Source organism: Sebastes fasciatus, chromosome 1 (genome assembly GCF_043250625.1).
Source record: "Sebastes fasciatus isolate fSebFas1 chromosome 1, fSebFas1.pri, whole genome shotgun sequence".
NCBI lineage: Eukaryota > Metazoa > Chordata > Actinopteri > Perciformes > Sebastidae > Sebastes > Sebastes fasciatus.
In genome coordinates this window covers 16,165,266-16,192,381 of record NC_133795.1, presented here as the reverse complement: position 1 = coordinate 16,192,381, position 27,116 = coordinate 16,165,266, and the positions used below count along the sequence as shown (strand labels likewise).

Here is a 27,116-nt window from a genome sequence, read left to right as displayed (position 1 = left end):
AAACTCGATAAGGACAAAGCAGGCATGTTTTCTAGGAGGTGTCTATAAGATGTCTGTGTCTTCAACTCAAAACCGTAGGATTTATCCACGGCATTGTGCTTTGCATTGATTAACATATGGAACATAGTTATTATGCATGCTGGGCGTCTATAAAGCGCTAATGAGATATCGCTCATTTTACAACCTCCCCTTCCATCCACACTCTGTATTTTCTTTGTCAGCAAAACACTTGACCTCTAAGAGAAAGATTTGCCCTTCCAACCTGACTGCAGATCCTGTGTGTTCCTATTCGTATTGTGTTGATTAAGTATAGATCATTCTTTTCTCCATGTGACGGGGAAAATAGTGAGAGGATATTTTAAGTGGTGCAGATGCTCTATAGGCAAAAAAGAGAGGAGGAGGAGAGAGGAAGGGAGCAGGCTCAGAGAGAGAGAGAGAGAGAGAGAGAGAGAGAGAGAGAGAGAGAGAGAGAGAGAGGAGTCTTCTGATGCAGAGAATACATTTTGTCTTTCCCCAGACTGCAGACGCTATTTTTAATTTAATTAGATTTCAGGACACCACTCCACACCTCTCAGGACGCTTCTGGTTGCCTCCCATTTCTTTCCAGTGTTTCCCGGTGGTGTGAACCACGAACTAGTGGTGTGTATTTTGCTAGTTGCTAATGCCATATGCACGCTAAAGACCGAATGCTTCTATTATACTAGGGATGCACAGATTGACGAATTCACCGAAGACCGAATACCGATCTGATACCAGTGTTTAATTAATCAGCTGTATGCCTCACTGTGTGGAAGTGACTGGGATCATTCTTTTATGTGTAAGGCAACAGCAGGCTTGACTTAAACATTATTTTGTTAACAAATAAACACATAGATATACTTTTTCTGAATTGGTATTTATTATTAAAATGATACAAACATCTTCAAAATTAACAGGAATTACAATTCAAGATTATACCTTTTTATTTGGATACTGGATCAGATATCGGGCCGATACTGACTCAAATAGCTGGATCGGGTATCGGTGACAATAGGGGCGATCTAATCAATTAAATTCTATATGTATATACTTTACACGTTATATACTGGAATTTTAATTCATGTTTAAGTTTTGACCAATTTGTTGCCGCATTAAAAAGGTAGACACTTGAATTGCAATTCCTGTTTTTAATTTTGAAGGTTTTTACCAAGTTGCTTTTAGTTGTGGTTTATTATTTTAATTATAACAATTCAGTAAATTTGTATCTATGTATTCAACATTTAACATTTTGTATTTTGTTAACTCAAGCCTGATGTTGCCTTACACATAAAATAATGATCCCAGTCACTTCCACACAGTGAGGCATACAGCTTATTAATTAAAAACTGTTATCGAATCAGTACTAAGTATTGACCGATACCCAAAGCCCAGGTATCGCATCGGTATCGGGACTGATACATTGTCAGTGGTGTCATAAATACACATGTGGGGATGTGGTGAAGAAGGAAAAAACACCCTAGCAGTGTGCGCAATCATAACAAATGTGTGGTTTGGATGAGAATCTGTGAGTTAAGTAATAAGTAGTCCGTGTGTTTGTAAATAATGCTCATACTTCTCATTCAGATCCCCACATTGTCTTTGTCCAAAATTGGGCACAAACATCCACAAACCACACACAGGTACGCACAAACAAACAAACACGCACACACACACTGTGCTGAAACACACACTGCTGCCTCACCCCAGTGCACAGCCCCACTTGGCCCAGTGCTGTTTATGGGTGGGGAGTGGTTGTTGAGAGCCTGGAGTCAGCAGATCTGCCCCTGATCGATGACAGCATTTGCGGTTCTCTTCCAGTAAGAGCTTTAAACTTGGGGCGAAGAGAATCATTTGGCCACGAAGAGGGGAGAGCTTCCCATGCACCTGTCTGCTGCTCAAAGAGCTGTACTGTCATGGTGGAAAGCTCGCCAGGACGGAGACAGGGAGTGATGTCAGCGGAGTAAAACACAACCTTGTGTCCTTGTCCTACTGACTGTGCCCTTTTCTTTACCTCTATCTTTTTTCCTGTACTGTTTTTATCCCATGTGCTTTCTATAGTGTAAGGCCATTACAACCTGAAGTACTTAACTCACTGTCGTCTCACTGCTAAGATTTCAGAATGACAACACAGTGACCCATCAAAATGTTCAAATCAGAGGGCTACCTCTGGTTCTGAAAAAATGAAACCAATGCTGAAGTGCCTTAAACTTGCATTCTTTCTAATAGCCAGCAGGGGGCGACTCCTCTGGTTGCAAAAAGAAGTCTGATTGTATAGAAGTCTATGAGAAAATGAGCCTACTTCTCACTTGATTTATTACCTCAGTAAACATTGTAAACAGGAGTTTATGGACTCAATCGCTAGTTTCAAGTCTTCTTCAATACAGCATGATGTTCATTTAGTAAATTATGGTCCCATTTAGAGTCAAATAGACCATAAAGCAGGGTATGCTTTAGGGCGTGGCTACTTTGTGATTGACAGGTCGCTACCACGGCGTTGTCCGGTCTAGGTTTTGTACATGTTTTCGTCTTAGAGCTTTAACCCTTTCATAGTGTGTTTTAGTTCATGAAAGTTAATTATAACCTTTTTGGTCGCCTATAAATGTATTATTCAGGGTTTGGTTGTACTTAGCTCCACCCTCTCGTGTCACTGGTTGCAAATAACAAAAATGGCGACGGACAAAAACCAAGATGCCAACAGCCAAAATGGCGAACTTGAGGCCTTAAAATGGCGGTCCATAAACCAATGGGTGACGTCATGGTGACTACATCCACTTCTTATATACAGTCTATGGCGATACAGAGCTACAAAGGACTGTGGCTCCACACATACACCATTTTTGCAGATTCGTTGATGGATGGATGTCGATTTCTACCGATAATAATTGGTTGGTACTAGCTTATGTAAGCACACGTCATATTTTTTTTTACAGGAAGAAAAGATGATTGGATTTTGATATAAAAACACAAATAAATTGGCTTTTTGGAAAAAAAGAACATTGCATATAGTGTTAAATAGGTGCACAATATGACAGGGGGAAGTGATCTATAAGGGTTAAAAAGACATTGTTCATTTCATCTTGACTTTAAACCTGCTGCAGACATAATTTAACTGAGGTTTAAGGTCATAACATTCAGTGTAAGGACAGATTTATACAGCTCAGATCATCTTCTTAACCATCCCTCTAACCCTTTCACAGTGTGTTTTCACTTCATGAAAGTAAATTATAACCTTTTTGGTCGTCTTAAAGCTTCAAAATGGCATCCACAAACCAATGAGTGATGTCGCGGTGACTACGTCCACTTCCCTATAAACAGTCTCTAGTTCAAATGGATTACAGTATGACTGAGTGACTCAGAGGTGAGCTCAGGACTCACATCAGCTACTCAGTCAACCTACAGTCATCTCTACAGTCTTCTTTTTGGTTTGCAGACCATGTACTGAATAGTGTGTGCCATATCATTTAGTTGTTGTTCTAACTGTCTTGTTATCTCTTTCTCTGTTTCTCTCCACAGACATTTATTGTCATCAACAAAGGGAAAACACTCTTCCGCTTCAGTGCCACGCCCTCCTTGTACATCATAAGCCCTTTTAATCTACTTAGGCGAATAGCTATTAAGATTTTGATACATTCATATCCTTTCAAGTGGTTCATTTTCTATGCCTTGCAATGAATGAAAACAAATGTTTCACTATTTTAAACTTGTTTTTTTTCTGCTTATGTCACAAGTCATCAGTAAAAAGTAAGGAAAGCTAATGCACTGTAAGCTCTAAATCACTGTCTTCTCCCTGCTCTCTCTTTCTCTCTCTCAATACTAAAGTTGGATTTCAGTTGTTGGTGTATTAAAGTGTATGTGTTGTTATGGGTAACACTGTTGGAACTTTCCTTAACTTCTGTCTTCTCACGTTATTCAGCATGATCATCATGTGTACGATTTTGACCAACTGTATATTCATGACATTTAGTGACCCCCCAGAGTGGTCCAAACAAGTAGAGTAAGTACACGTCCACACTTCTCCTCAGAAATCATAACCTCGTTTCATGTGCCCGTCACCGTTTTACTCTCTTCTCTCTTTGTTCTCAAGGTATACCTTCACAGGTATCTACACGTTTGAGTCGCTCACAAAAATTGTTGCCCGAGGCTTCGCTATAGATGGGTTCACCTTTCTCAGAGACCCGTGGAACTGGCTGGATTTCATGGTCATCTCGATGGCGTAAGTATTTAAACGCATAACAATAAAAGCCTTAAGGAATAATAATAATAATTGAAAGCTACATGTAAAAAGGAAAACTTAACAAAAAAGGGGATTTCAACACGACCAATAGAAATATAACATGTCAGCATATGGAAAGAAGGAAGTTGCGAGATGTGATTTCTTTATAATTAGTTACAAGATAATAGCCGTTAAATCCCAGATGGTAACAGAACTTTCTCACCACAGACAGTCCGGCTACTTAAACACAGGTGTAACTAATCACATTAAAAATGGCTGCGTTCCATCCAGTCGTGATGATACCAGGGTAATATAATAGCTAATATATAGCTTATGAGACATATCAGTGGAACAGAGCAATAATTGAAGGTATTGGTTTTACCAATCAAATGTTTTCATGTCATTTAAAATTTGGTGCAAAAATGTTTAACATTTTAATAGTAGTTAGAATCCAATGATTAACTTACAGGTTCCATCATTGTGTGAGTATCATAACACACGTCCATCAAACTTTTAATCCTTTAATAACAAACTGCTGTTTTTGGCAGCCTGCTGGAGTGGTTTTTAAAATGAACATTATAAAGAGCGCTGCAGGGATGACGTATTTGTGTAGGCCAACCAGGAAGTTAGCATCTCCCTGGTTCCCTCGACAAACAGCCAATTTGATTTTTCCATTGGATTTTGGATTATTGCAGAAAATAAACTCTGTGGCAAACAAACGTTTATGATACTTACACGTTTTGTTCAGCAAGATAATCTTCACAAACGAACACCACCTTTATGTTTTTTGAAATGTGAATGCAATCGGCAGAAGTAAAAAGTTAGGCTATAAACGAGCTACACCGCGGTTGCATGAGCGTGAGTTTACACAACGAGACTGTAATGGCGGACGAGTCAGCGGGATGACGTTTAGTAGACTCATCTTGTTAGCAACCGCCTTTTTTTACACATTACACATTAAGGTTTCAAAATCCACAACTGGGGTATTTACTGACGTAGAACAAAAGCTTAAAATCTCTTCAGCTTGTGTTAACCACAGACCTTATTTCAGGTATCTAACTAAAACCCCATTGACTTCCAGACGAGGGAACCGGAAGTGCTAAAGTGCCAACTTATATCCAGGTGTTAGGACTCATTCCTGTAGCTCTCTATTTGTTATTTAATATTTAAAGATGGACAAAGACCGTACTCCCCAATCTAAAATTATTATTGCAGAAAATAAGCTCGGTGGCAAACAAACATTTATGATATTTACCCGTTTTGTTCAGCGAGATAATCTTCACCAATTTCATGATTTTATAAAAGTAAATGCTATCGCCAGAGGTAAAAAGCTAACGAGCTACGCCACGGTCGCATGACGTCACCACCACTAAGCTAAAGACGGACTAGTGTTCAGCGTGATGAAGTTTAGTAGTCTCATTTAGCCACTTGTTAGCAACCGCCTGTCTAAGACACATAAAGGCTTCAAAACTCACAAGTGGGATATTTACTGATGAATTTTATATCGAAGGACAAAATGTTAAAATCTCTTAATCTTGTGTTAACTACAGACCTTATTTCAAGCATTTAACTAAAAACCCATTCAAAAAACCCACTGACTTTGAGTCGGGGAACTTGAAGGGCAGATCTGGGATTTAGGACTCATTCCTGCAGCTTTCTATACAAGACTGAGTTATTAATACTGTTTTGTGTGTCTTTTTAATGTTTGTTTGTGGGACATAAGGGGAATTTTGCTAAATAGATAATTGCCCACAGCACCTTCAATCCACATCAATCCATCATACCACGTTGATCATGCTTATTAAATCATTCTGTAACAATTCATTATTTCTCTCCTCTCTTTGGGATGGCTGCTGAATAATTGTATCTGATCCACCTTGCAGGTATATAACAGAGTTTGTAAACCTAGGCAATGTGTCAGCTCTGCGTACGTTCAGGGTTCTGAGGGCTTTGAAAACAATTTCAGTTATTCCAGGTAAGACAGTCCAGGTGTTTGTGTTTTGCGGGCGGGCGAGTCACGGGGTTGATGTTAGGTGTGGTTTTGTTTCAGTCCCTCTTCCTCTTCCTCTTCCTCCTCCGTCCTCTTCCCACTGGTCGGACAGGCGTTCTCTCTCTCACGTGGTGTTCCCTCCTGGTCTTCGATGGTGGTGCTGGTGTCGTGCTGTTCTGCGCGTACATGCGTGCGTGCGTATGTGTGTGTTGTTGTTATCGTGTGTGTTGTGTGTCATGGGGTTTCTGTTCTGTGTGTCATCCTACCTTGTTACAGATATGTGACAGAGTTTGTGGACCTTGGGAATGTCTCGGCGCTGAGAACGTTCAGGGTTCTCCGAGCATTGAAAACAATTTCTGTCATTCCAGGTGAGACTCCCATTTAAACACTAAGGCTGAGCTTACTTCTTTTACCTGTTTTTATTTCTGTTACTTTGATTTCTTTTTAAAAAGAGGATGTTTTTTTTTGTTTGTTTTACTTTTGTTTTTATGACAATCAAAAATGGTAGCAATACATTTTTGATAGGCTTAGCAGTCTACTGGCAGTCTTGTATGCTCACATGTCCCATATGGACAGCTGAGCTTATAGAGCAAATCAGGATATGCAACATGCTATCTGTCTGTACAATTAATGTCCAAAACAATGTGATAATATAGAGGTAGATTTTATCATTTCCAAGGAGTTGACTTTCAGGGTGTTATCATGAGGGGTTAGATGAACAAACGATTTAGGGAACAAACATGATCATGAGTATATCAACTTCTTTGCACATCTGGTTTGTGTTCAGTATTATTTCACACATTGATCCAAATTCTCCCAATCTATGACACTGCCTTCTTGTTTCTAAAGACTATGTGATTTCCTAAGACTGCCAAGCCTAATTTGACGACACATCAACGCTGCATGAAGCTTTGAGACACATGCTTTTACAAGTTTGGCTTTAAGGGGCTTTTCTTTTGGATTTTGTTATTACAAGAGTTATTTGATTCAGACTTCAGATTCTTTCTTATTTATTTATTTTTTTGGGAAGATCTTTGTCCATCCTGGGAGTGAAAGGGAAACATAAATAATAAATATCATATTTTTCTAGGGAACACACAGTGTAACACAAGTTTATACTAGGGCTGTCAATCGATTAAAATATTGAATCGCGATTAATCGTATGATTGTCCATAGTTAATTGCGATTGATCGTTCAAAATGTACCTTAAAGGGAGATTTGTCAAGTATTTAATACTCTTATCAACATGGGAGTGGGCAAATGTGCTTGCTTTATGTAAATGTATGTATATATTTATTATTGGAAATCAATTAACAACACAAAACATGACAAATATTGTCCAGAAAACCCTCACAGGTACAGTATTTAGCATAAGAAAATATGCTCAAATCATAACATGGCAAACTGCAGCCCAACAGGCAGCAACAGCTGTCAGTGTGTCAGTGCGCTGACTTGACTATGACTTCCCCCAAACTGCCTGTGATTATCATAAAGTGGACATGTCTGTAAAGAAGAGACTCGTGGGTATCCATAGAACCCATTTTCATTCACAAATCTTGAGATCAGAGGTCAAGGGACCCCTTTGAAAATGGCCATACTATGACATGGTTGCTAACATTGGATTCCTTAGGTTTTTTAGTTTCATATGATATCAGTATCTTCACTCTAGCTTTAAAACTGAGCCCACTACAACCTCAGAAGGACCGTAGAGCGTTTATGCATTAAAGAAATTAGTGGCGTTAAAACAACTTTGTGTGTTATTATCAAGTTAACTTTGACAGCCCTAGTTTATACATTTGCTTTTACATGATATTCACTCAAAATGCTTTCAAAACAATATGACATTATGAAGTTACTGTGTTTCAGTAGATATACACACATACACAAACACATTCAGTACAGGACAATAAGCTCAGCCTCCAGCATAGAGCGCTCAGTTGTGCTCTGGGCTAAACCAGCCCGAGGGCTCGCCCAGCACTGCAAGAGTGGGAGAAAGAGGTGCCTAGGATGGGAACGGTTCTTCGGTTAAATCAAGGTCGCCATCACGGTTTACACACAGGTGATGCCGACACCGAGTCAATTCCTTCAGCCTTGGCGTTTAAATGACCCGCATGCCACCTCTCATTGCCCCCCCCCCCCAGCCACCAACTCTTCCTCGCCTGTCCTTTCTCTCTCCTCTTCACTCCCTGCTTCCTTGACTGAGCCTGGTTCTGTGCGCTGTTTGCTGTTGTGGTGCTGCAGTTGATAATAATTGACTGCAGCTCGTCAGGAATGTTCCCATAGATGGACACACGGAGTGAAGGGAAATTAATAATAATTTCTCTTCTCCAGATGGATCCTAAATCCAGCTGTAGTGCAGTCTGTTCTTCCTCAGTAGAACAGCTTTTCTATAGAACTGTTTACTTACATGAAGTAGTTACTGTAAAAGTGTGGAAATGAAAATGTGTCTTTCTGATGGAAACATCCTATCAAGCTGCAGTGTGGTGTTAAATGTTTTATGAAAAACAATGACTATGACCTCTATATCTGTGGTTTAAACTTAAATGCACTATTATAGTGGAATCAGTGTGCTGTTATTACGTAGCAGATAGTCTTGCCCTTTGATTTTATTAAATGTTTCTAGAAGTATCTCTGTTTGATAACCATGTAGCTGGAAATCTGCACAAAAGAAATCAGTCCACCAACAGTTTCAATTTGAGAGAGACTGTAAGAGTACTGACATAATATGCACAGCTGCTCAGGTGATAAATAGCTGCCAGTTGAGAGTTTGGATATTTGTAGTGAGTTTTAATGCAGATCTATGCACAGTATTTTCCCCAGACATAAGCTACTTTAGACTTATGTTATGGAATCCTGTTTTTCTGAAATACAATGCTCAGCTGTTTATATTTGGGGACATACAGTGTTTGGATTTTTTAAAGCCTCTGAAACTTGGCTTCATATCCTAACTACTTTTCTATAACATTAAATATGCATGACTAAATAAGTGAAATTCAAATTTAAAGGGGACATATCATACTTGTATTTTGGGTTTCTACTAGAAGTCTTTTACATTAGGGCTGTGAATTGATAACAATATTTAATCGTGATTAATCGCATGATTGTCCATAGTTAATCGCAAATTAATCGCACTTTTTTTTTTTATCTGTTCAAAATGTACCTTAAAGGGAAATTTGTCAAGTATTTAATACTCTTATCAACATGGGAGTGGGCAAATATGCTTGCCTTATGCAAATGTATGTATATATTTATTAGCAATCAATTAACAACACAAAACAATGACAAATATTGTCCAGAAACCCTCACAGGTACTGCATTTAGCATAAGAAATATGCTCAAATCATAACATGGCAAACTGCAGCCCAACAGGCAACAACAGCTGTCAGTGTGTCAGTGTGCTGACTTGACTATGACTTGCCCCAAACTGCATTTGATTATCATAAAGTGGACATGTCTGTAAAGGGGAGACTCGTGGATACCCATAGAACCCATTTTCATTCACATATCTAAAGGTCAGAGGCCAAGGGACTCCTTTAAAAATGGCCATGCCAATTTTTCATCGCCAAAATTTAGCATAAGTTTGGAGCGATATTTAGCCTCCTTCGTGACACGCTAGTATGACATTGTTGGCACCAATGGATTCTTTAGGTTTTTCTAGTTTTATATAATACTAGTATCTTCACGCTGTAGCTTTAAAACAGGCAAAAACACATTATTTTTTTGTTATTCAGACTCAAATGTTGGTAAATCCTGATTGGTGCAGTGAAATATGTGAAATCACGTTTTCCAACTGAGCTCCACCCACTTTAAACCAGAGAGAGTAGCACCGACACAAATACAAATGGTGAAGTAACCAAAACTGTTGCAACGTTGGCAGAAAATAATTTGTTTATTTAGGATCCGATTATTTATTGTGAAAAACTGACTGAGAAAAAAGGTTAACCGGGCCTTTAATATGCAGTATTTATTCTTAAGGAAAGTGTTGACAAGTGTAATGGTGCAAATAAGCATGTCAGCCCATGATAATACTGAAAGTGAAGTGAAACTGAAATAAAGTAAGGAAGAAAAAAAGCACTATCTATCCAGCAAAGCTAGACAAAAATAGTACAGTGAGTGTAATTCTTTAGATTCTAAAAGCTACTAAAAATCAACATATTCTATTTTTTAATAAATAAATAACCTTTATTTTTATTCACAGGGAGATTCTAATGACACAAACATACAGCCACATTTCTTAAATTATATCACACTGTTTATTAAAACTTTGAAACTGAAGACATCAAGTTACATGATATGGGATGATTCTATTTATCTGAAATAAGTACATTAGTACTTAATGAGCAATAGTAGCCTGAAGCTTATCCAAATGAGCAAGAAAAGAAACAAGTGAGAACATTAGCAGAGGAAAGGAGAACGGGTTTCTCCTCCCAGGAGATGTGGAGACGCATGACAAAAAATGTTTCTGCCTCTGAGATGCAGAGTTGTGCCCACAGACAATGACTGGAGCTACATTATTTTCACTACCTTATGGGAATACCTGTGCTATCACTGCACTGTGCTTACATTATTTATGTTTGGATATCAGAGAATTCCAATTTATGAAACTGGGTTGTCAGCTTCTTTCTCTGAACTCTCAGCTGTAGGCTTTATTGTGTTGTTACCGTACTGTAGCACATTATGTAGTAATTAAATAAACGTCGAAGCAATTACCTTATATGATAATATGATGATTAGATAGTTTATTATTTATCCTCAAGGCTTATTCTTCAGCAGGTGCGTACATAGTACAAACAAGTAAGACATACAGAATTATATAGAATAAAGTAGGGCTGTATTTAATTCTCTTGGGAGCGGGCAAATATGCTGCTTTATGCAAATGTATGTACATATCTATTATTCTAAATCAATTAACAACACAAAACTATGACAAATATTGCATCGGGTACTGCATTTAGCATAAAAAAATGCTCAAATCACAACGTAGCAAACTGCAGCCCACCAGGCAACAACAGCTGTAAGTGTGTCAGTGTGCTGACTTGACTATGACTTGCCCCAAACTGCATTTGATTATCATAAAGTGGGCATGTCTGTAAAGAAGAGACTTGTGGGTACCCATAAAATCCATTTTCATTCACATATCTTGTCAGAGGTCAATGGACCTCTTTGAAAACGCCCATGCCATTTTTTGTTGCCAAAATTTAGCCTAAGTTTGGAGCGTTATTTAACCGACTTTGCGACAAGCTAGTGTGACACGACACAACCTAAAAATCACAAGTTGCGTTAATGTTAAAGAAATTAGTGCCGTTAAAACGTTAACTTTGACAGCCCTAAAGAAAAGACATGATTTAAAGTCCTCAGATATCTTGAATCTTGAAAAAAAACATCAGGTAAAGCTGCAAAATAAAGAGCTGCTTTTAACAGTATCACAACAACAATATTATTCTCAACATACTCGACACCAACTCGCATCCCTGTGGTTTTTACTTTATATAATTTTTTGTATTGTGTATCAGCAAATATAACCATATCTGTTAGATCCCACTCTCATTTTATATCAAATGGAGCCCCTGTTTGCCAATTGTGATGATTTCCGCCTACTGTTGAGGTGTTAATATTACAGTCGCTTAAATCATAGGTTGGGTAACTTAATATCCACCACATGGCTTGGCTTGCAACTACCTGAATAATTAAATAAGAAAAGAACAGCCTGACCTGCAGATTTCCATCTAGGCAGGAATGACAGGAAGAACAACAACAAGCGCTGTCTACACACTGGTTTTATACTCTAAAGGGATGCACACGACACACTGATTTCTGGTGTTGATGCTTGGCAGCGTGGGCGTAGGTGCTTGAGAAATAATTCTGATGCCTGCCAAGTTTAGATTTATGTAACAGGCTGTCCAGCACAGGGTTAAATACAGGATTAGATATGTATGTTACCTAACCTAACTTTGCTTTCCTTAAGTCAGCTCTGAATTGCACCTATAAAAAAACAAACTCAGCTTGTGCTCTCTTGGGATGCAAAAAGTTGCAATTCTTTTTATTTGTGTCTATCTGTGTGTTTGTTTTTGTGTGTGTGTGTGTGCATTTGAATTTGTATGCTGGTGTGTGTGTGTACGTGAGTTCGTCTGTTTCCATGTATGTGCATTTGTGCACATTTGTGTGTGTGTGTGTGTGTGTGTGTGTGTGTGTGCGCGTGTGTGTGTGCGTGTGCGTGTGTGTGTGTGTGTTTATCGTATACTAATTAACAGGCCTGAAGACCATTGTGGGTGCTCTGATCCAGTCTGTGAAGAAGCTGTCGGATGTGATGATCCTGACCGTCTTCTGTCTCAGCGTCTTTGCTCTGATTGGACTGCAGCTCTTTATGGGGAACCTGCGGCACAAGTGTGTATTCTGGCCAATCAACATGACCGAGTACGTCATGGCAAATGGGGGCTTTGCCTGGGACGCGTACATCATGAATGACAGTGAGTGATTATCTTGACACTTGATTAAAGGTACAACCGATAACATTCAGCCACTAGAGGTCATATTCTCCCTACCCCGTTCTATTGCATTCACTTCACAACAAGTCGTTGCCAGTTCGTTGCACAACCTGCATATTTGATGGTTGAATGGATTGAGACTCGGACAGACAGACTGTCAAGTGATGAATCTTTCGCGGTAGAGTAAAAGTTATTTTGCAACATGTAGCTATAGGCCTACATTGTTGCCATGGTAAATATTCACTTACTCTGCAGCCTGATGGAGACACTAGTGTCAAACTCAGCCATGTATCTGTTTTTTACCACACTAAGCGGCAACTACTCGATCGCTGATGACATAGAGATACCACGTAATACCAACATTGTTTTACTGTTGGCTCACAAGTCTTGTTAGAAGTGGGAACCAAACGTCAGATATCTTCCACAGAGTTAAACAAAACATTAATTTTGGACACATCAAGATTTTTTAAATGATTAATTCACAGTCATAATAACTTTTTTTCAGGAAAAGCCATACTTTAATTTGGCACCTTTCTAAAAGCTCTGTGGCTGTATTATTTTTTTTAAATGATTAGTTTACATAAAAATGTTATCAATATAACCTGTAAACCAACGTGATTACCTCAATGGGACTTAACAGAAAGCGTGTGCATCTTGGTAATTCTTTTCTCTTGTTATTGTTTTGTTTTTGAGACATGTGGCAGTGGCTAATACAAGTGACTGTTTTCTGTTTTTGTCTTTATAGCAAATTTCTACTTCTACCCTGGTCAGATTGATGCTCTACTATGTGGAAATAGTTCTGACTCGGGGTAAGTTAGTGCTTTACTCACTGAATGCATGCCTTCATATTTATACTTTAATGTTTTCAGCAGGTGTCTCACATTTTTCTGTTGTTCTTTCACACATCTTGCGATGCACTTGGACACATCATCAGTGATGTAACCGGGCACTCGCGCCCCCCTCAAGCTTCTCATTTCGGCCTGATGAATCTAATTGTAGTTATCATGGGGGCCACTCTTCAGGAACAAAATCATTTCGCAGTTTTCAAAATATGAGTACACATACTCATTATACATACTATTTAGACATTTTAGGCAGTCAATCATGTATTCATAATTCATGAGCCAGACTTCCTTGGGTCATTAAATATTAAGGTAGGTCATATCAATATCCCACTCCAACATTGTACATGTAAGCTTTCATGTACAAGCAAACAACAACAACAAAAACACTAGTCAAGACTTATTTTATTTTAGACTGCCAGTGATGCTTGTATCTGTGATCCCAACTGTGTTGATGCTGAAGTGGCACATTTCAGTCATTTGTTAAGTTACAGCTTTTGTGTTCCTGTGTGTTTTTCCTTTCAGACGATGTCCAGAGGGTTTTACATGCATGAAAGCTGGAAGGAACCCCAACTATGGTTACACCAGCTTTGACAGCTTTGGATGGGCTTTCCTCACCCTCTTTCGCCTCATGACCCAAGACTTCTGGGAGAATCTCTACATGCTGGTAAAGTAGTGTTTTCCTAAATTCTTCTTTCTTCTCCGTAGTCTGAAATTGGTATGATGTACAGTATATGTAGAACGCTTCAGAATAGCGAGTAAGTGGTACCAGCCATTAGAAATATGGAACATATCGTGTTACCTTAATCCCTGACTATTTTTAAATTAGGAATGGCTTCTTAAAAATAATATTTCTTAATACAAGAAAAACTTATCTGCCATGGTGGCAGACGACTTTTACCTGCCACAGCCAACATTTACCCAGTATTTGGCAGGTGGCAGGTGGTAATTTCATTTCCTGGATGAAGTCTTTGACCCTTCTTGCAGATGTTTTAGAGACCTATATTAATGCTTCTCTAGTCCTACCCAGAGAAGTAAAACACCCCCTAAGCAGTACTAATGATTTTGTCCTCACTTCATCATAAAAAAGATATACATCATCATCCTTATACCTGATGAATCAGCAAAGGTGCCCCTCAGCAGCTCTCCCCCATCAGTTCATTTGCCCTCTGAATAAAAGGGAAGGAAGGACAGCTGGTCAGAAATACGGTGGCTAGGAGAGTGTGACTACTTGCCACTAGATTTGTGTTTGTCTTTCATGCAGGGTGAAAAGAATTTTGTATTGAAGCAATGAACAAAAGTGAATTCATGTTTTTGTTAAATGACCTTTAGAACAGTCGTGTTCTCCGCCAAATGTATTTTTTTAAGAGAACATTGAACCAGTATTACATATCTGACTTCTTAGGGACACACATGAATGTACAAAATATATAACATGTGCACAGATATCTGTAATGTTAAACTGCACTACCATGACACTGCACTAGCATTTCTTTTCTCCTCCTCCTCCAGACCTGTACCACCGCAGCCATAATAGATACACTTCATTTGGCAAATAGGCCAGTCACTGTTTCAGTGTGTGTGTTTGTTTAAACTGGGATTTCCTGCACTCTAAGGTTTCTTTCTTGTCTGGAGGTTTTCCTGGAGAAAGCTATGAACCGGATATAGAAGCACCAGCAATGATGACACAACACACGTAGACCATAGACTGTATATATAGATGGACGACACGTCTCCACTTCCTTCCACTGTATAAAAGTGAAGCCAAAATATTCCGGATACGGAAACTGCCATCTTGAGATTTTGATGTCATTTGGAGCCAGAGTCTGCGCAGTAGTGATCGGGGGACTGGAGCCGCGGTATCGGCCCACACACCCGCCAGCTTGCTAGCGTGAGCCACCTAGTTGCTACGTTAGCACCACGGTAGCTGTTTGGTTAGAAAGGCACAACAACTAACCATAAATATCTCTAAAACTACACTTATGATCAAATCGACACATGTTCTATTAGGCAGACTCATGACGGTTATGGAAAGTTAAAGTTGCATCTCCTCTCTCATACAATTCCCGAACCTCCGGTTCTGCGACTACTTCACTCAGAGCAGCTGTCAATCACAGCTGTCAATCATGACGTCTCACCCCCTTTTTATAGGATCAAATATGTAATTAAAACCAAACTTATCACAAAAAATTAACACTTGAACATACATCATCGTGATAAGAACTACCTAAAATGACAGAAACCATCTTTGGGAAAAATTTGACGTGTACTTTGACTTTTTAGTTTGGCTCATGTCCCATCTGCTAACATTGAGGAGGCGGGCTTTATGACCTAGACTGCAGCCAGCCACCAGGGGGCGATCAAGATGTTTTGGCGTCACTTTTGGGGAGCTGTCATGTCGTCCATCTTTATATACAGTCTATGGCGTATACATACAGTACCTCTGACAGAATAAGAAAGTACTCTTGAACATAAAACAACAGTTTTAGTAAGATGCATTCAGTTTATAACTTATCAATAGGACAATATGTCTGTTTAAAAACATTATTTTCCATGTCTCTCTGATAACCTCATTGCTTTGTCTGTGTGTATCTGTCAGACTCTGCGAGCCGCTGGGAAGACCTACATGATCTTCTTTGTGCTGGTCATCTTTGTGGGCTCCTTCTACCTGGTGAATCTCATCTTGGCTGTGGTGGCCATGGCTTATGAGGAGCAGAACCAAGCCACTATTGAGGAGGCGGAGCGGAAAGAGGCTGAATTCAAGGCCATGCTCGATCAGCTCAAGAGGCAGCAAGAGGAAACACAGGTTGGTCTCATTCTCTTTCTCGCACACATACAACAGTCACCTGTTTTTCATAGTTTATGTTTATCATGTGTCTTTTCTTTTCTCAGGCTGCTGCAATGGCTACATCTGCAGGCACGGTGTCAGAGGCTGCGTTAGAGGATGAGGGAGGAGAGCACTTGTCCCGCAGCTCCTCTGAGGTCTCCAAGCTGAGCTCCAAGAGCGCCAAGGAGCGTCGCAATCGCAAGAAGAAATGGCGCCAGAAAGAGCAGGACAAAGAGAAGGGAGACAGTGAGAAGGTTGTTAAGTCTGAGTCGGACGATGGCAGCAAGAAAAGCACCATTCGTTTCCCAGGAAGCCGGCTGGGGAGGAAGACATCCATTATGAACCAGGTAAAGTTAGCAAGATAAACTAGACAGTAAATGCACACTGTTGTTTGACTTAGCATGTGCGGATACATCTACTGATGCTTCTGAACACCTTATTATGGCACGTTTCCACCAAGTAGTCCAGTTCAGTTCAGTTCAGTTCAGTTCGTTACACATTAGAACGGTTATTTTTGCATTTCCATTAGCAAAAGTTGTGGATGGTACAAATAGAACCGCCCCATTCTTGGTACCACCTCGGTTGAGGTTCCAAGCGAGCTGAGCCGCTACTAGAAGGCGGAGTTGAGATCCCGCCTATACTTAGGCGGTACTACAGTCTACGGTGGAAAGACGGCTAGAGAAAAGGACCTCGTACCAAAAGTGAGCCATGCAGTGGAAACGCGGCTTAAGTGATGTTTCAGGAATTATTGGGCTTTTCGGGTCTTTCAACTGTACCTTCCCCACGTGACCCAGCTGAGGTAGATCCCGCCTCAGCTCGTGCCCAGAAGGCAAGTTAGCTACGTCCTCACCATGGCTCTCCTCTCTTGAGCGACAGCCATCTTGAGTCTCTTTCTGCTGCTTCAGCGGTATTACTGATGGCTCTTCTTTGCTTCCCTCTCTGGATGTTTAGTGTAAGGTCTGGGCAGACATCTGGCTGCAAAGCCCCTGCATCCAACTTCAAAAGACAGCCTTTGCTCTCCAACCACCTTGCCTGCACTTGCTGACCAGTTCCTCACACTTTGCAAGTTTCCTCTTAAAGGCCTCATCCAAGCGTTCTCAAGATGATTTGTTTGATCGGTCAGACCAGAGCACGATATCTGGTCTCGGAATGGTCGCGATGTGCTCGGGGAACTTCAGCTGCCTCTCCGGGTCTACATACATCTTCCAGTCCAGGCCAGGATTACGGTGGAATTATTCTCCTTACTGTTCTACGGCTCTGACGATGGCTTGGGCAATGACCTTCAAGACCTGGTCATGGTGGTCATGATGCCAGCGGTATCGTCCCTCTGCCAGGGCTTTGGTGCAGCAGCTCAAGATGTGTTCTGGGGTTCCCCTTTCCATGCACAGTGAACATGCTAGTGACTCTGATTTACCCCATGTGTGGATGTTTGATTGATTGGGAATCACATCATACACCGCCTGGACAAAGAACTTGATCCGGTGGAGGTCGGCCTTCCACAGCTTAGCCCAGGTCCCCTTTCTTTCCGGAGCATTTTTCCATCTTGACCAGGCCCCCTTGCCACCACTCTGCAGGTTGTCTCTTCCTCCACTGCTGCCCTCACCTCCTTCTGGACTTGGAGATGCTTCCATGTTGGTGACACTGGAGGTTTGGAAGTCTGGCTCTGCTTTGGGTAACCCCTCTTACCAGCCTCTGAGTCTGCTTGCTGGAACACCTCCTTTGCTTGCCACTTTTCTTCTGGTCTTCACCTCAAAGTCAGCTTTTGCCACCTTCAGGTCTGTTGACTCCCAGTAATGCAGCAGTTCTCTGGTCCTTGCCATCTTGAATTCCTCCCTCAGAGGTTTGAGTGGTAGCTGCAGCTTGTTGCTGTGCCCATAGAGTGTGATGCTGCTCAGACTCATTGGTAGCTCACGAAGGCTTCAATGGTTGAGTCTGACACTTTGCACACCAGGAGTGGCCATAGGATTATAGACAGAATTCCATGTTGGTACAGCCACGCCTTGACCAGTTCATCGATTTCAGCTTTCCCTCCAGTTCAGTGCAGGTTGATCGGATGGATGTTAGATCCCTCAGGGTGCTGTCAAACGCCTTGCCTATGCTTTTCTCTGGTTTCTCTGTGATGGTTGAAATCATAGACTGTATACAAAGATGGACGACGCTTCTCCACTTCCTCCCACTGTACAGAAGTTAAGCCAAAATATCCTGTATACGGGAGCTGCTATCTTGAGATTTGGACGTCATTCGGAGCCAGAGCCTGCGCAGTAGTGATCGGGCGGTGGAGCCACAGTATCAAGGTCACCCGCCCGAACCAATCGCGAGCCGAGAAAGGCCACAGCTTGTCATTGAGTCTGTTAAACATGATGTCTCACCCCCTTTTTATAGCATCAAATAACTAATTAAAACCAAACTTATCAGAAAAATTAACATTTGAACATACATCAGCGTGATGAGAACTACCCAAAATGACAGAAACCATCTTTGGGAAAAAATTATTTGACGTGTAGTTTGACTTTTTAGTTTGGCCCATGTGTCATCCACTAACATGGAGGAGGCGGGGTTTATGAGCTATACTGCAGCCAGCCAACAGGGCGTGATCAAGATGTTTTGGCTTCACTTTTGGGGAGCTGTCATGTCGTCCATCTTTATATACAGTCTATGGTTGCAATCATGGTGCCAGCAAGGGTGAAGAATATCAACCTTGACTTTCTTCAGCACCAGAGATCTGGACTTGGCTGATTTGAATCTCATCTGGGCTCACCTTATCAGCTTCTCGAATCCTTGCAGAATCCATCCGCCTAGTAGGTCAGGTCCTCCATAAGAGCCCTTATCGATGGTTGGCAATGGCCAAATTTGGTCTTGGGCCTTCTCCATTCTGGCCCTGCTGACTTTGCAATCATGTTCATCAGCAGAGAAAACAAGATGGCAGAGATATGTGTTGTGTTCCTCCTGCTCCCACTACATTCTTGTCTGGTGGATCTTCGAGCATTTAAATCTTGCCACCTGGGCATCACTTGTCTGTCCGACTGGATTTCTCATTCTCGCTTCTCAAGCTCCCCTGGGCGTATATATTTCCATGATATTCTTTGTTGCTTGGTTTTGGTCTCCTCCTCGCAGAGGACGCAGATTGGGTTGCCTACCCGTTCACCCCCGGTAAGCGCCTCTCAAAGCTGTCGCTGTCATGGTTCTCAACCAGTCTTTCCAGGTCACCTCTGAATGATCAGCTTTACTTTGTATAAAAACCTTGTATGCTTCTGGACAAATCGTCAGTGATGTTCCTGGAATCGTCGGATATTTCGGGTGTAGTTAGCTACGTGCGCCACTTGGCTTACCTCTCTTGAGCCACAGCCATCGCGAGGCTCTTGTGGATAGCTCTTCTCTTCTCTCAACTTCTTCTCCAACTGCATTGCCAACACTCACTGACCAGTCCCTCGCCCTACGCAAGTTCACTCTCAAACGCTTCGTCCAAACGATCTTCCCTGGGGAGTTAGCTCCAGCAAGATGATTTGTTTAACGGCTTCAGACTAGGGAACACTGGCACACAAAGGATCTTAATAACTTTAATAGGTTTTTATATGTGAAATATAACTGCTCAATAAAAATATATTTGAGATAAGGTTAATAGGTTTTGCATTTTGTATCATTTTTCTCCTTTGCTAAACTTTGAAGACAAATTATGTGATGAAAACATTGTCATTGTAATGAATGTTTTCTGTAGAACCTTTGAAACAAAACTAAACTGCACTGTAATATTACTCAGAGGACAAAACAAAAACAACTGGCTATGGTCCAGATTAAAACATCCCCAAAGCATGCATTGGGCTGCAATTGTGTTCTATTGTTTCATTTATGAGTTAACAATATGCTAGAATACTAAACTTAAACAAGGAAAAAAATCATCTCAGTTGTTCAGTTTATTGGTTAAATTGTGCAATGTTGTAACAAGCGTAATTACTGGATTCTTGTGGTCTTCTTTACAGAACAAAGAGAAAATAAATGACAAGAAAAGATAATGAATTTATGAAAGCATCTGAACTTTAATTTTGTATAATTTCATTGCCATATTACAATGATGCAGTTCTCATGCTATAACAGTGATTGAGCATGATTACGATGAAAGCTCTTTATCATTGTATCACTCATTTTGTGATAAACACGTGGTTGAGTACGAGGAAACTCCTCGTTAACTGCCTTTATCCTTTAGTTACCTTTATTTTCCTCTCTGTCCTCTGCTTTACGTCTTGTTAACTCTGTGCCCCACTTGCCCCCTTCTTCACCTTGTCTGCCCCTTTTTACTTACACATCAGACCTCCTGCTGTTTTTAATAACTCCTCGACTCTCCCCCCTCCGCATCTGTTTCTCCCTCTTCAGTCACTACTCAGCATCCCAGGCTCTCCCTTCATGTCGCGCCACAACAGCCGCAGCAGCATCTTCAGCTTCAAAGGCCGTTCCAAGGACATGGGCTCAGAGAACGAGTTCGCGGACGACGAGCACAGTACAGTAGAGGAGAGCGAAGACCGCCGCGGCTCCCTGTTCATCCCCTACCGCCGCAACAGCTACAGTGGCTACAGCCAAGGCTCGTCTCGCATCCACCCGCTGGCACCCCACTCTGGAGGGAAGAGGAACAGCACGGTGGACTGCAATGGCGTGGTGTCTCTCAGCGGCCCTGGGCCCGGCAGACGGCTTCTGCCTGAGGTGAAAATAGATAAGGCAGCCACTGATGACAGTGTAAGGACGTCCATGGGACACCAATACAGTTTAGGCATGATGGTGGTGGCCCGGTCTCTGCAGCTTCACAACCTCTTCCCCTTGGCTCTTGATCCTCTTTTCCCTAAACTCAGTAGATCCCTTTTCCTCCCCTGAATATCTAGATTCTGTCTTATTATTTCATCTGACATTTACACTTCCATCCTGATCTAACGCCCTTTTTCCGCTGCTCCTTTTTTTAACAGCTCTAGAAGACACTAACCAGCTGAAACAGTATCCACAAACTCACTGCCTTACCCGCATCATGATGATCATTTCATTGATTAATATCTAACAATAATGCAATATGATTTACCAACCCCCTTCCTTAGTTCCCCTAACAATTCTATCCCCTAACAATTCTATCACCAAGTTTACGCATATTGTCATTCATAAAAAACTAAATTATCAAAACATTTTACAGGAAAAAAAACTCACTCCCTACTCCTACTTCTTTCATTCTTAGGTCTAGGTCTTAGTCTTTTATCTACCCCTCTATTTCTTTCCATCTTTTTCTTTCACTCTCTCTCTGCCTCTCCTATCTTTCCTTCTTGTCCTAATTTATCCTCCGCTCCTGAGCCACTGGATGGTGCAAGAACAAATCTGAAACTTTTTTTCGATAACAATATTTCTAGCTAGCATGGTAGACCCCTCTTTAATTCTCAACCAATCTACCTGCTTTTACCTTTTTACCTTTCTTAAAAAGTAGCATGGTGTAGCAGCAAATGATGTCTTGAATTCCCCTCAGTTCTTGACACGCATGTCATTGCATGCAGTTTAATGTTGTTTACTCAGGGGTTGTAGCTATGGTATGCACAGTAAACGATGAAGGGTTCAGAAACTGTACCGTAAATTCTCAAATAAAAGCCGGTACGTCAATAATGGCCGCTTACTAAAATGTAATAAATGGAAAACAGGTCCCAAATAATAGTTTGTTTCGCTAAAGTCCTGGTTCTCTCCTCAGTTGTGGTAAATTAAATCAACTATTTGAGAACTGACAGTGTGAATTTGAAGTGTGTTGTATGTACGATATGTTGCAGGAAATGCTTAATTGAACAAATCATTTTGGGGAATCATACATTGTGAAAAAGATTTAATGATTTGAGATTTGATGTGAAAAGCTGCAGTCATCGCATAAGGTTTTTCGTCTTCTGAGCAGATCTATGGCATCATTCATCGTTTAGATGGCTTAAGAGCATGAGTTTTAATGTGTGATGTTCGTGGGTATGAAGTCATGTGAGTACTATCTCTGATTGACGTTGTGTCTTTCTCTGAGTACAGACTACTGACGTGGAGATTAAGAAGAAGCACTCTGGCTCTCTCATGGTATCTGTGGATCAGCTCAACTCCTCCTTCAAAGAAAAGGACCGGGCCAACAGTCAGATGAGCGTAGTCACCAACACACTCTTAGAGGGTACAGAGACACGTTTCCTTTTGCCTTTTTTCGAATTTAGACCAAAATGTGATCTGTATTATTCAGATTAACATCCAATGAGACATTTACTCCTGTAGTTAAATATGTGTTCTTGTTATACGTATGCATGCTGTCTGCATTAGATCTGGATATGGAAATTGCAATTGGAAATTGGTCTGATCAACATACTTGCCAATCTTGAGACCTCAAAAATTAGGAGGATTTCAAAACCAATGCGGGGTTCTAGGGGTCCTCCCCCAAGAAAATGAGTTTCAGAGATTTTGTTTCCTGCATTCTGGTGACTTTTAAAGAGTGGAAATATCAAAAATAATAAGTACACTGCAAACAGCATTTTTGATAAATAGCCTACTTTTAATTTTACTTTCAATTCTCAGGAAAGAAAACTGAATAATTCGCCCTTCTGCAGTGAATCTCTGGTATAAACTAGACTAATATTAATCAGTTTTCATTCAATTATTCCTTGTTTGTCCCTGCTTGACTATTTCTTTCTCTTAGTAGGCTACTCTTCATTTCCCTCTCCTTCTCCCACTCACCCAATGCGACAACAGCAACACTGCGCTCTGAAACCCGTTATTTCCAATGGCTTGTGCGATGCCATGATGGCTTTGCTGTGATGCTGTGATGTGTAGCAAATGCAGCTCAAAACGCTGTGCAGTGCCATAGATAGGATGAGATAACAAAAAGGAAAAAAAAGTGTGAAAAATTGCCATAAATCGGGAGAAATGTGGGAGAATTGTGATCTCGGGAGGAAACCGGGAGAGGGCAATGAAAAACGTGTGTCTCCCGGGAAAATTGGGAGCGTTGGCAATTATGCTGATCAACAAACTGATGTCAGTTGTTGTCTGCAATTTGTGGGCAGATTCTTATTCACAAAAATGTGCAAGTTGTATGAGTTTCATTTAGTTCCTACCTGATTGAGATATGATCACAATTCGAGTCAGCTGTGGTCTAGAGATGTTGCACTAGATATTGTTTGCAATTACACCTCAAGTTGACATTTTCCTGATGCAGACAAAGAATCCAGATACAGATGGTGTTCGTTAATCCAGGAAGTTTATGGTAGACACAATATAATTGGAAAACATTTGTTTTAAGGGACTCCTGACTGTTTTGTTTTTCTCACCCTTTTCTTTCTTCTTTGTCTCTTCCTGCAGAGTTGGAGGAGTCTCAGAGGAAGTGTCCTCCCTGTTGGTACAAGTTTGCCAACGTCTTCCTCATCTGGGAGTGCTTCCCCATGTGGCTTAAGATCAAGCACATCGTCTACTTGATTGTCATGGACCCCTTCGTTGACCTGGCCATCACCATCTGTATTGTCCTCAACACCCTCTTCATGGCCATGGAGCACTACCCCATGACGCCACAATTTGAGGGCGTCCTGTCTGTCGGCAACCTGGTGAGAAACTGCGTCTTGTACCACTGTCGTTTGTCTTTGTAACTGTTTACGCCTGCATGAAGCTCGACATCTCTCTCAGGAGTTACAGAAGCATAGCAGGTTCGCCCCACCTACCTGCCCTAACCTCAAACCAATACATCAATGCATCATTTGGTATGTGCACTTAAGAATACACACACACACACACACACACACACACACACACACACACACACACACACACACACACAGTGTATATAGGACTCTGATGGGGGCTCATTAAAGATTTAGTTCCATTTTAATGTAGCCAGCCAGCCTGCTCCCCAAACTCCCATCACCCCCACTCAGGTCACTCTCCTGCTTCCGCTGCATCCTGCTTACCTCAACTCTACTCAGCTCTGTCCAATTCTCTCTCTTTCTTACACACACACACACGCACACACACACAAAATAGCAGTCATAGTAATAAGGATTGCCACTGATCTGTCCAGGACTGGTTTAGCAGAGTACATATTAACCAAATGTTCAGCAGATATTTTGATTTGTTTGTTGCTATGCCCTTGCTGTCAGATATCACAGCAGTATTGGCACAGTGTCAGTACTAAGACAGGAAATGAGGTCATAGGGATTGGCATGCTATCAGGAGTGAAACAGGAACTGAAGTCAGAGGAATCAGCGAGATGGATGGTGCAGTATGAATCATTGGGTGCTCTCTGCAGCACTGATTGGGCACACCGTTAGCTTTTGGGTGGACGGTATGGGACAGGCTAAAATACTACAGCTCCATACAAGTTCTGCTGGAACACGGTGCCACTGCTCTATGACCTTGCCGTGTCAGAAGAATCTTCACTCTCCAATACCTTTTTTAATCAGCAGTACATCAAATAAAATGCAATGTAAGCTAGCCAGTTGTTTCGTTCTGCACTGTATTTTCCCTTAGAGCTGCAGTGGGCAGAAATGGAGCAAATATGAGTAAAAAAAAGTAATTTTTATGAAACGGTCACTATATCCTGACAGTAGTGCATGAGACAGGTAATCTGAAAAGAATCATGTTCCTCTGTGTCCTCCGATGCTCCCAATGGCATCTGCAAGACTTCACAGACCGGAGGAAAACAACCAATCAGAGCCAATCTTTCTCATTTCACAGCTGAACAGAACACTACAAGAAGCAAACATTTGAAGCGAGAAATAGGCATTACAGTAACAGAATATTGATTTATATTTGATCAGCGTTGCGTAGTTTGACCGTTTGATCGGAGTTCATGAGTGATTGACAGCTGCCTCTGTGAATGAACAGCCAATAGGAACACTCTCTCTCTGAAATGACCTGTGATTGGTCAAAGTCTCCCGTCTCTCTTTGGAACTTTTTACAGTAATTTGAAGATTTTTTATAAAATTACTTTTTTAGAAGGGCCATATTTGAAAATCGGTGAAGTGCCAAGGGGCCGGACTTTTACATTTCCTATGTGTGATCTGTTATTCAGAAACAATACACTTTATTAATCTCAGTAGGTTGTTGTTTTAATAAACACAATGTTGCATTTAACATCTTTTTTTTACTCAGTTTGACTCTCCTAAATTCCCTCTGCTTAAAGAGCCTGAAAGACCTATTGTAACAAAATAAGTATTTCTGTGTTTAACAAGACATAACTAATGAATGGGCAGATTAGCCTACTAATGAAATGATGATCTTCTGATAATCAAACAATGTAAACACCCAGAAACTTAGAATTCTAGCGGGATATTTAAATAAAAACTAGGGCTGTCAAAGCTAACGCAATAATAATGTGTTAACGCAAATTTGTTTTAATGCAATCGATCTTTTGGAGGTTGTAACAGGCTCGGTTTTAAAGCTAGAGTGAAGACACTGGTATCATATGAAACTAGAAAAACCTAAGGAATCCAAAGGATTAGCAAAGGAGGCAAAATTTTGGCGAGGAAGAACTGGCATGGCCATTTTCAAAGGGGTACCTTGACCTCTGACCGCAAGATATGTGTAAATGGGTTCTATTGGTATCCACGAGTCTCCCCTTTACAGACATGCCCACTTTATGATAATCACATGCAGTTTGGGGCAAGTCATAGTCAAGTCAACACACTGACACACTGACAGCTGTTGTTGCCTGTTGGGCTGCAGTTTGCCATGTTATGATTTGAGCATATATATTTTATGCTAAATGCAGTACCTGTGAGGGTTTATGGACAATATTTGTCATTGTTTTGTGTTGTTATTTGATTTCCAATAATAAATATATACATACATTTGCATAAACCAAGCATACTGTCCACTCCCATGTTGATAAAAGTATTAAATACTTGACAAATCTCCCTTTAAGGTACATTTTGAACAGATAAAAAAAAATGTGCGACTAATTTGCGATAAATCACGATTCAATATTTTAATCGATTGACAGCCCTAATAAAACACAATAATGCTTATAACTGTCCGTAACAGAATCTATAGCGTGAGTGGTAACGTTGATGAACAGGAATATACTCTCTTATCGGAAGGAATTCATTATTATTATATTTTTAAAAAAAATACTTTTTTCATATTAATAGATGATCAAAGGGCCGTATTGAGGTCGTTAAAGAGCCAGATTTTGCCCACAGGCCACCAATTGAATAGGCCTGGTTTAATGAAACAAAACTGCAGTCATCCGTTACTGCTTCTGTTACTTTCTGGAAAGCGGTGTATGTTCAATGGTAACGTCATGCTGTACTCGTAGGTGTAGCTAAAAAGCAAAAATAAAGCAATCATAAATCCAATTGGTTTACACTTTAAATTCATCGCTCCCTGTACACACCCTTACCATCATGTTTCACCATGAAATACATCACACAATTTCGTGGAACTGACTTACATTTGATTTTTGTGGGAAAATTGTAAAATCAATCCCACATTTATAGAGTGACTGAAGTGCGTCCTATTTTTGTTGTTGTTGTTGTTTTTAAAAAAAAAAGAAAAATCATAACCTCTATGTGATATTATGTGTGTGTCCACAGGTTTTCACAGGCATCTTTGCTGGAGAGATGTTTGCCAAGCTGGTTGCCATGGATCCCTATTACTACTTCCAGGAAGGCTGGAACTGCTTCGATGGCTTCATTGTGACTCTGAGTTTAGTTGAGCTGGGACTGGCTGATGTGGAAGGTCTGTCAGTGCTCAGGTCATTCCGATTGGTAAGTGGACC

The 27,116-nt window shown here is 40.7% G+C and overlaps 1 protein-coding gene across 8 annotated transcripts in view; it reads left to right on the top strand.

Moving 5' to 3' along the window:
• The window catches only part of scn8ab (sodium channel, voltage gated, type VIII, alpha subunit b), a 70,551-nt gene that overhangs the window by 16,863 nt on the left and 26,572 nt on the right, over positions 1–27,116 (top strand). For 2 of the 8 annotated variants that reach the window (XM_074633460.1, XM_074633435.1), the window contains exons 1-12: positions 3,899–4,012; positions 4,103–4,231; positions 6,498–6,589; positions 12,473–12,688; positions 13,452–13,515; positions 14,074–14,215; positions 16,148–16,354; positions 16,441–16,722; positions 20,744–21,067; positions 22,400–22,532; positions 23,708–23,946; positions 26,932–27,105. In XM_074633460.1, the coding sequence (XP_074489561.1) occupies positions 3,933–4,012; positions 4,103–4,231; positions 6,498–6,589; positions 12,473–12,688; positions 13,452–13,515; positions 14,074–14,215; positions 16,148–16,354; positions 16,441–16,722; positions 20,744–21,067; positions 22,400–22,532; positions 23,708–23,946; positions 26,932–27,105 (2,082 nt within the window). In that variant the 5' untranslated portion in view covers positions 3,899–3,932. Of the gene's footprint in view, positions 1–3,531; positions 3,651–3,898; positions 4,013–4,102; positions 4,232–6,114; positions 6,207–6,497; positions 6,590–12,472; positions 12,689–13,451; positions 13,516–14,073; positions 14,216–16,147; positions 16,355–16,440; positions 16,723–20,743; positions 21,101–22,399; positions 22,533–23,707; positions 23,947–26,931; positions 27,106–27,116 lie in introns of those variants that run through there. The other 6 variants (XM_074633452.1, XM_074633423.1, XM_074633469.1 and 3 more) reach the window with 4 other exon arrangements.